The 10732-nt window shown below is 37.2% G+C and overlaps 1 protein-coding gene across 1 annotated transcript in view; it reads left to right on the top strand.

Moving 5' to 3' along the window:
* The first annotated feature begins 319 nt into the window (after positions 1-319).
* TM9SF3 (transmembrane 9 superfamily member 3) overlaps positions 320-10732 on the top strand; it is a 57563-nt gene continuing 47150 nt past the window's right edge. Inside the window, exons 1-2 of the mRNA XM_077779300.1 lie at positions 320-510; positions 10543-10665. Coding sequence (XP_077635426.1) covers positions 345-510; positions 10543-10665 — 289 coding nt within the window. The 5' untranslated portion in view covers positions 320-344. The remainder of the gene's footprint in view (positions 511-10542; positions 10666-10732) is intronic.

Below are 10732 nucleotides of genomic sequence, written 5' to 3' on the forward strand. Positions count from 1 at the left end.
CTCCTTCCTTGTCCGTGTGAGCATGGTGAATAATATTCGTTCTGGGTTCACCATTATTTGATGTGCTATTGAACTCTTACGTGCTATTGGACTTTGTTTAAACAATACCTTCTGTAAAACAAAGTTTAGAAAAGATGGATCTGCCTGAGATCATAATCAGAAGATACAATTGATCATCAGATTAAAATAAAATAAACTTCCAGTGTTTTCTTTTATAGCTTCCCAAACACAGTACACTTTTGGTTAGAACATATAACAGATATTCCCTTAATTTAGATTAGATTAAAAATTTATAATTTGTTTGTTTGTTTCAGTATCAAGATAAAGAGGAAGTTGTCTTATGGATGAATACTGTTGGGCCCTACCATAATCGCCAAGAGACATATAAGTACTTTTCACTTCCATTCTGTGTGGGGTCAAAAAAAAGCATCAGTCATTACCATGAAACTCTGGGAGAAGCACTTCAAGGAGTTGAATTGGAATTTAGTGGTCTGGATATTAAATTCAAAGGTAAGTAAACCTTAATAGTCCTTATAATACAAGTCAGATTATAGGCCAGCATTTCTCAGCTTTGGCACTGTTGATACTGGGGCCAGATATTCTTTTCTGTGGGGGGCTGTCCTATACATTGTAGGATGTTTAGCAAAGTCCTTGGCTTCTACGCAGTAGGTGCTAGTACCACCTTCCAGTTGTGACAGCCCAGCCTGTCATCAGACGTGGCTGATTGACCCTAGAGAACCACTGCTCTAGACTCTAAAAAATGTTTTAATCTGTAAGTTAAGTTGCATTGAGAAAAGTACGTTAGTAAGTAACAAAGTTTTATTTTGAATATTTGTAAAATAATAAAATAAATAATTGTTGATAAAATTCTATTTCCTAACCTATTTCTTTCTGAAAAGTGATTTCTAGTAAACCCTCTAGTTGTTGGACATATGTGGTTGGGGAAGGCTGTCAGAGATTCATAATTTCTGGAGGTATAGGAATGTCATGGGGCATATGGGTACTTAAAAATTCTGCATAAAGCCTCAAATTCAGACTTGTACCATTGGCTCTGAATGCATTTATCAGTGGGTGTTAATTTAGTCTCTCAATTCTAGTAGGATAGTGTGGTTTTAAATTTTAAGTCAAAGACTTGTTAAAACTGGAAAAAATCCCCATCTAGTTATTATGCAGGTATTTATTTTATCAAGCCCTTTAAGTGTAAAGTGTTTAAACTTCTGATTTTTCTCTGTGAAATTAGCCAGAGATTGTATTTCCTGCATAGACATTTTTAACCCAGTGAACAGAAGCCTGAATGATTGAATTTTTACAGGATCTTTGATTAGGTGTCCTGATTTTTGAATAGAGCTTGGATCTTGTAATCAGGAGATTTAATTTTAATCCTATTTCTATTACTGCATTGATTTTACTGAAGCTCTTTACTCTCATTTTGACTTCATTGTCTACAAGTGTAAAATGAACAGTAACTGCTGCTATTTTTCCGCTTTTCAGAAAAGGATGTGAATTGAGATTTTTAAAGAAAATATTTTAAAGATAATGTTTAATTTTGACTGGTTAAATTTTATTCTTGTTTTCAGAATATTTTTATTGTTGTTGAAAACAGATGTACATATTTACATTCTTCTCCCCACCCTCTTCCTGCACTGTGTTCTTTGGGGCTTAATTATAAAATTAAGTTGTAAATGTAAACCACAGTGGCCTGCCTGTAACTTTATAAATTATTGTAAACACACCCTGAGGCTTGTGTTTTAATTTAATCAGGCAACATAACTACTTAATTGCAAATAAGGAGAAAACTTGGACTAGTGTGTGGGATCTTTGAGAACTTCAGTTCTACGTTTATTCACATAACTTTCTCCTTGTTCATATTTGGTGCGCATTTCTAATTTACCAAGGAGGAATCAGAGAGAGAATAGATAGGCAGAAACTCTGAGTCCTACTTTGCTGTCATGGACAGATTTGATCACTTTTTGAAGTCCTTAGCCTGTATACCAAAGAAGAGTAATCATTCAGCTGTTTTCACTTGTCCTCTTTTATTAGCTCCTTGAGGCTGAAATGGGTAGATTGGTTAGATAGAGGGGAACGGTTTTTATGGGTTGTAAAAGTGGGTTTTATTTTCCTTTCTAACTAAGCACCTTTTAATGAAAAGCACAAGGACTGGCCAGGTGTTATTCCCGGAGAGTTGGTGGTTCCTTGGAGCCTTCTCAGCTCTGCACCTCCAGCGCGGGCGGATGTGCTGCTAAGGGAGCTGCTAAATTAAGTGGTCCAGATGAAAAAGTAAATGCTGATGAGATTTCTCTTTCTACTGTAGTCTTTTGCTTGCCCAATTCAAAACCATAGTTGATCATGCTTTGAGCAATGTTTTACTAGGTTTCCTGGTTGTTATTTATAGTGTCATAGAATTTTAAAGGTTGGATGCGCCTTAGAGATTGTCATCTGATTTCTTCTTAGTGAGGCCCAGAGATGAAATGATTTGCCCAAGGCGTATCCCAGCATACTAATAATGCCACGAAACTCGAACCTTCGGTCCCTATGTGAATTATAGAAACATTTATATTGTTAATCTTTTCATCTCTCAAGTATTTGATTTTTAAATGTTCTTATCAAGGCATATTCAAATAAATAAAGTTTTGGAAATATTTCAAAACTAGAAAATACTATATAGGTCTATACATACACACTTATATGCACACACAGATATACACACACACACCTTTTTAAAAATATAGTAGATTCTGCCAGGCAAAATGAATTGGTATTATTTCATAAAATGAAGGTCACTAAATTGACTTTTAGGAAACTAGTGATAGTCTTTAGTCTAATGAAGGGTGCCTCTCACTTGAGATTTTATGCATAACTTTTTTTTTCTCCCAATACTGCTATATACTACCATTAGACAATACACTAAACTGAGAAGAGAACATTTAAAGAAAATTACAAAGAGAGGGGTAGAATTAAGTTGAGTATCTTTGAACCAGGCCTGAATTCGTTACCATATGATTTTAGAGGGTACCTCTCGGAACCCTACCATCGTGGAATGGAGAAAACGTGCTTCAGAGTCCAAGAGGCTTGATGCATCCCAGTGCCACCTCTGCCTACCTGTTTAGCCATGGACAAGTTATTCTTCCACTTTGATCTCATTTTCCTCATCTGTGAAATGAGGGAAATGATATACTTGATAGAATTGTTGTTTGATTTAAATGAGGTAATTTATATAGAGCATTTATCAAAGTTCCTGATATCATTTTTAAAGTGGTCATTGATAGGAATACTAATCACACAGTGCGTGTCTATAGTTCCAACTTAATTTTGTATTAGCAATTATGAAATATTAAACTAGTTTATTGATTAGAGGATTTGATTTATCCTCAAGCTATTGCACTAGCTTGCTAGGTAGTTTAGTTCTGCTAGGACGGGGACAGTGGCATTCTTGTTTACTGTTGCATCTTTAGCTATTAGGACATTTTAAGCTCTTTTTTTTTTTTTTAAGGTTTTTTTTATTTAGAGAGAGAGCGAGAGAGTGAGCACTCGTGGGTGGGGAGGGGCAGAGAGGAGAGTGAGAATCCCAAGCAGGCTCTGTGCTAATAGCACAGAGGCTGACACAGGATTCGATCTCACGAATCATGAGATCATGACCTGAGCCAGACTCAAGAGTCAGATGCTTAACTGAGCCACCCAGGCGCTCCTTATTTGTTCTTTTAAAATAAATTTTTTTAATGTTTATTTTTGAGAGAGAGGGAGAGAGAGAGAGACAGAGTGTGAGTCGGGGAGGTGCAAAGAAAAAGGGAGACATAGAATCTGAAGTAGGCTCCAGGCTCTGAGCTGTCAGCACAGAGCCCGATATGGGGCTCGAACCCACAAGCTGTGAGATCACGACCTGAGCCGAAGTCACATGCTTAATGACTGAGCCACCCAGGCACCTCTGTGCCTGTCTGTTCTTTATGATCATTGGTTCACTGTGATCTTTAGATGATCTGGAATAGTAATTCCTAACCAGGGGAGGTCACTGTCCATTCCCCTGTCCCCTCATTTGAGCATTCTTACAGCATAATGAAGGATATTGTTGAAAAATTGATGGCTTCTAGAGGCTTCTTTCCTCCCATTTGTTTTATTGACCTTCTTTTGAATTTTCTTTTCCTTGAGTATCCCAACTTAACAGAGGGATGAAATTATTTCATAAGTATTTCTTTTACTTCTCTAGAATGAAATTATAAGTTGAGAGCATTACAGATACAGAAAAATGCCAAAGACTACTTTGAGTCTTCTGTATTTATAATTTAGTGATTCTCAGTCTTGATACTTTTCATCCTCAGTGTTATGAGGTGTATTATCCCTAGTTTTCAGATGAGGAGGTTGGGGCCCAGACATTGGGTAACTTGTTCAAGGATTCACAGATGCAAAGTGGCAGAGTAAGGATTTGAACCTAGGGAACGCAGGGCTAGAGTTAGAGCTTTTAACCACAGTGCACTATGTCCTTCCAGATAGATACCTGTCTGCGTGGTAAGGGCCTGATTGCCAGAGAGTGGGGGAAAGGCTGGAGAAGTGGCAGGGCCTTTCATTCTGCCTAAAGATGTTTACTTAAGTCAGTCCCCCCACCCTGGTTTCAGTCCCTGGAGTCTACTCGCCCTGATTCTGCAAGCTTTTTGTTGGAGTTCTCTAGGGGAAGGTGCCTCTGCTCTACTGGAGGGAGGAATTGAGGTTATTCATCTAGCTTTGTGGTGAGTGGAAAAGGGAACTTGGGCATCCGAGCCTTCCATAAACATATTTTTATACAGTTCCTCTGTGTGTTCAGCCCTACATCTGTCCCCTACTTTGTGACTTGTGTGGTGCCTTTCAAGTCCTGAGAATCTGAAGCGTCCCTTGTGTTCTGTGACACCAGCCCCTTTCTGTTAAGGTTTCCTCTGCTTTGTTAGTGATTTGCCATCTTCTGTTCATTTTCAGTGTTCCAAAAATGCATTGAAATCTTACTGTCCTCTTTTCGTCCTTTTGTACCTACATCCTTTTTATTCCTTTATTGACATTTTAATGGAGTTTCAGGAGGGGAAAAACACATACTTGTGGTTAATCTGCCTTGTTTAATTGGAACTCTGGGAACTTAATGCCATATTTTGTCCTGTTGGTTTCAACCAAAGTGTTTTAGCCAGACCAAATCATGTGAATCTTGTACTGAATCTTGCATTTAGGTATTTTGAATTCTTGGTGTTAACAGTTCCTTAAACTTTATGCTAACTGCAAATTTGAATAGCCTGGGCTTTTTATAAGTTCCTATTCAGACCAGTGGTAACATTGTTCTACTCCAGATTAATGTCTTTTTTTTTTTTCCCAAAAGAATGTATGTGTATGTATTTTTTCCTGATTTTGGCAATGATACAGGATCAGTGTACAAAATTTAGAAACTGCAGAGAAATAAAAAGCAGTAAATTAAAATCACCTGGATATAATTATCATTAACGTTTTCTTCCATCCTTCTTTACATTCATCCTACATTATTTAGAATTTTAAAAAATTGGGGGGGCGCCTGGGTGGCTTAGTCGGTTAAGCGTCCGACTTTCGCTTAGGTGGTGATCTCGCGGTTCATGGGTTCGAGCCCCGCGTCGGGCTCTGTGCTGACTGCCAGCTCAGAGCCTGGAGCCTGTTTCAGTCTGTGACTCCCTCTCTCTCTGACCCTCCCCTGCTCACGCTGTCTCTCTCTCTCTCCTAGAAATAAAAAAAAAAAGGAAAAAAAGAATTTTAAAAAATTGGGTCATAATTATATATATCTCAAAAAACTTATGTAACATATAGTATTTATTATACGTCTGATACTTAATTTACTCATTTAATAAATGATGTATAGTTTTTACTCTTCTTTTTTAAAAATATTTGTTTTGAGAGAGAGAGAGAGAAAATCTGAGTGGGAGAGGGGCACAGAAAGAGAATCCTAAGGAGGCTCTACAAAATCAGTGCAGAGCCTGATGCAGGGCTCAATCTCAAACTATGAGATCATGACCTGAGCCTAGATCAAGATCAGATGCTTAACCAACTGAGCCACCCAGGTGCCCCTGTTAATTATTTTTTTAAAAATGTGTTTATGTAATGTTCTCTGAGTTGGATATTATAATTTTCCCCATTTCCCAATTATAAGGTATTCTGATTATTTTCCTTCTTTTTTTCCTTTACTTCCTTCTCTTCCCTTTCTAATTTCTTTCCTCCCTTCCTTCCCTTTTTTTTTTTATGTTTTATTTTTGAGAGAGCACAAATGGGGGAGGGGCAGAGAGAGAGGAGGACAGAGGATCCAAAGCAGGCTCTGTGCTGATGTGAGACTCAAACTCACAAACTGTGAGATCATGACCTGAGTGAAGACACTCAAACAACTGAGCCCTCCAGGGCCTCCTTCCTTGCTTTTTTGGATTTTTTTTTTCCTATTGGAAATAATAATGCATTTGGCTACCCTAGCAGTTAAGTATTTTAATGCATCTCTGAATCTTTTATTAAGGTAAATTCTTAGAATTACTGAATCAGAGGACATAAACATTTTTAAAGTCTCTCTCTCTCTTTCTTTCTTTTTGTTTTAGAGAGCACATAAGAAGGACAGAGGAGGAGAGCGAATCTTAAGCAGGCTCCTTGCTCAGTGCGGAGCCTGATGCAGGGTCTTAATCCCATGATCCAGGATTATGACCTGAGCTGAAATCAAGAGTCAGATCCTCAACTGGTTGAGCCACCCAAGAGCCCGAAAGGCAAATCTTGATACTTGTTGAGATTTAGTCATCTAGGAAAAAATTGTACAGTTTATATTTCAGATTGGTCAGTTAATCAATACTTTTAATATATATATGCTTTAGTATATAATATAATACTTTCAATATATATATCGATTAACTGACTACGCAAGATTTTCCAGACCTTTCTTTTTCTTTATTCAGCAGATTTTGAGTGCCTACTGCTTTCCAGCACTACAGTAGGCTCTGGGAGTACAAAGTGGAACCAGAAACTCTGGCTTCAGGGGTCCATGGGTTTTCTGAAACTGTACACTTAGTTTTGTGCAAATGTGCGTTTTGGGTGACAAGGGAGACACCACTTTCATTGTATCCTCAAATGGATGTGTGGCCCAAGGAGACACTGTGAATATATTGAGACTTTTAATTCTTAAAACAACTCTGGGAAGGAGATAGCTGTTATCTCTGTTTTATATTTGAGGGATCTGAGGTTCGCAGAGGTTGAATGAACATATTCTTTTCTCAATGTTTTCATTGTCCATTCAGTTATTAGTCTGGGGTGTTGTTGTGAATTGATGACAGACATACTGGTATGTAGTTTCCAGAATCTACCCTTGCTGCCTGCTTGAAAAATCAGTATTAACAGTTGTCACTTTATAACTTTGCTTTTGTCCCCCCCCCCCATATAATGTGTGTTTACATTGGTGAAATCTTAAGTGTATCCTCTTCAGAATTCATAGGTGTGTATTTCATCTGAAAAAGGTATGCCCTTTTATAATTTAATAGCAGTGACTTACTGTGATAGATTTTTCAGATTGTTTTCCAGGTAGATGGAATGCTGAACAATGATTTGGCGTATTCAGACACTTTACATTAGTTATTTTCAAAGCAGCTCCCTCCTGAGAGAAGTGCTGTTTTAGTTGAGCAACCAGACTCTTTAATTATTTGTGATGTTTGTATTTGCTCACATGTCTGTAAGAGGAATTTCATTAAAATATGACCTCACATGGTCCTTTTTATACCCTGTCATAAAGATAGATTTTCCCTTTGACCCATTTCTTTACTAGATTTTACATCAGTGAAAGATACTCTTCAGGACCTCTTTGTGAATATTTCTGAGATACTCTGCTCAAAAATTTCATTTGTTTATATTGGCATTTTCCTCCTTAGACACATAGGCGCATGCACACTCATCATACACTGATGAATGTATATGTACATACTGTAATATACTTCATGTTTTCCTTTGCCAAATAAATGTAAAAGCATGCTCTTAAAATTTGCTAAAATGTTTTGTTTCTTTAGTGCCTATTCTCTGTAGGGTACTGAAATAGGCATAGCTGGGAGTAAAAGGGATGTAATCAGTATACACATAGCTCTCAAGGCCAATGGTCTTTTTGAGGAGCTAAGATACTGTATGAGGTTGTAATTGGTATAGGCCTAGGTGTCATATGGAGGTATGGAGAGAAAGCCACGGAACTTATAGAAAGGGGCAAGCTCTGGTATATGAGAAGTGTGAGGGGTGGAGAATCAAGGACTACGCTGCAGAGGAGAGGGTAGGAGATGGGAAAATTTTTAGAATATAAATTTGTAGTAGACTTTCCAACATAGGCTGGAAAGTCCAGAGGCCAAGAGAGCACAAGGTGTATGCAAACTGCAGGGAGTTGAGTTTGGCTGGCCTGTAGGGAGAAAAATTGATAGATAATTGGGCCAGAGAGAGTTGAACCGAAGTTCAGACCGTGAGGAAACTTAAAAGCTTTATGCAGGTAAATGCCATTTTGTGTATCTCAGAACTTCATACATACAATCTCAATGGTGATTATCTGTGAATGTCTGATTTTTTTAAAAATATTTTTAATTTTTATTTATTTCTGAGAGAGAGAGAGAGACAGAGAGAGAGGGGCAGCATGAGCAGGGGAGGGTCAGAGAGAGAGGGAGACACAGAATCTGAAACAGGCTCCAGGCTCTGAGCTAGCTGTCAGCGCAGAGCCCGACGTGGGGCTCGAACCCACAAAGCGTAAGATCATGACCTGAGCTGAAGTGTGACGCTTAACCGACTGAGCTACCCAGAAGCCCCTGTGAATGTCTGATTTTAACAGCAAGGAATTTGGTGGCTTTGCAGTGTTTACTGTAAGGTCTCCCACAGCTGTTTGCTGCTGCCCCTTGTTGCTGTAGTTGCCTGCTGCCCTTTGTGCGTTAATTACACTCTGGAAGTCTGGACGCCTCTTGCTGCCAGTTCTCTTAGCTCCTGCTGTAGGAACCCTTTCTAGCAATCTCACGTCCTAACCCTCCTGCCTTTCCCTACTCTGCCTCAGTTTTTGCTGTTGTGAAAATCCTAAATTCCTTGCTGCCTAAAAGAGCCGTGATAGAAAGGAAATCTGTGTGGGAGCCACTGTTGGAGACGACAAAGGAATTTTCTTCTTCTACTTTGGGAGTGAGAGTATTTCCCTATCTGTCTTTGATGGACTTCAGTGTTCCCTCCCATCTTTGGTGTTACGGTTTTGGGGTACCTACTTTGGATGGAGCTCTAATAAGGGGAAGCTATTCTTTCTTGTTGAGAATTGGGAAGACATGTTGCTAGTGTCATAATTCAGTTTGCTGTTTCTCGTAGAAATAATATGTTTAAGGAGTTTTAATCAAGATTTAAGAAATTTAACATTGTTTCTTGGGAGGAATTGCATTTCAAGTTCAAAATAACCAATAATATTAATACAGGAGACCTTAAACAACTACACTTTCTTTTTTTGTTCTTGTTAAGATTTATCATTTACTCTAATTGCCTAAGAAATATACAAAAGCAATTTAATCATTTCAATGGACATCTAGAGTGTTGGCAGTTTTTTTGCGGTTTGGTTTTATTTTGTTTAGAAACTAATGACCATAAGAACATTTTTTCCAGTTTTATTGAGAAATAGTGGCATATATCACTGTAGAAGTTTAAGGCATACAGCATGATTGATTCACACATATTGTGAAATGACCACAAATAAGTTCGGCCAACATCCATATTCTCATATAGACACAATAAAAAGAAAAGAAGAAAGAAAAAAAATGTTCTTCTTGTGACGAGAACTCTTAGGATTTACTCTCTTAAAGATTCTCCTATGTCATACACCAGTGGTGACTATAGTCACCATGTTGTATGTTGTACTCCTAGTACTTAATTTCTAAGTCCATTTTGAAAGCACATTTTTGAAAGGTTTATAGGTTAGAGACCAGCTGAACAGTCTTGTGGTAGCAGTATTTTTGAAAAGCATTCAAGTGGAAATGACTCATCTCTAAGGGACCTTTGGGTAATTAATAAACAGTGACACCTGCTAGATGGAAGTTGTATTTTAATCTTTCTAATTATGAAGAGTCACTAGGATTCCTCATAGATTCTGTGGCCTCTAGTGACTTGCATTTCCAAGAATGTTAAAATGAATATCTCAGAGATCTTCTATCAGAAGTTGTTCTATTTAGGGTCATATTTTTGAGTTTTTGTGTACATTAAATGAAAACTTTCCTGTGTATTGGAATCTTTTTTATTTTTGTCTTTAAAATCAAATTATTTTAAAATTATTTTGTAAATGTTCTTGTATAATTTTCTTTACATAAGGGACAATTTCTTCATGTAGTAAGATAATCTTTGAAAATACAGATGGTTAAATTCCTTTATTTTGAAAAATCTTAAAACATACATTAAAAAGGAAAGAATTATCTACTGAATGAACCCTCATGTAATTACACCCAGCTTCAACTATTATGAATACAAATTTTAACTTCAGGAAATGTTGGCTTTTTCTTGTGTAATTTTTTTGCTATTTTGCAAACCATTGTGTTAATTTACAATTTTTATTTCTTGCAGATGATGTGATGCCAGCCACTTACTGTGAAATTGACTTAGATAAAGAAAAGAGAGATGCATTTGTGTACGCTATCAAAAATCACTACTGGTACCAGATGTACATAGATGACTTACCAATATGGGGTAGGTATTCTATGTTATATTTATTTATTTATTTATTATTATTTTTTTTTAAATATTTTTATTTTTA

The sequence above is a fragment of the Crocuta crocuta genome, unplaced genomic scaffold (assembly GCF_008692635.1).
Source record: "Crocuta crocuta isolate KB4526 unplaced genomic scaffold, BGI_CrCroc_1.0 scaffold170, whole genome shotgun sequence".
NCBI lineage: Eukaryota > Metazoa > Chordata > Mammalia > Carnivora > Hyaenidae > Crocuta > Crocuta crocuta.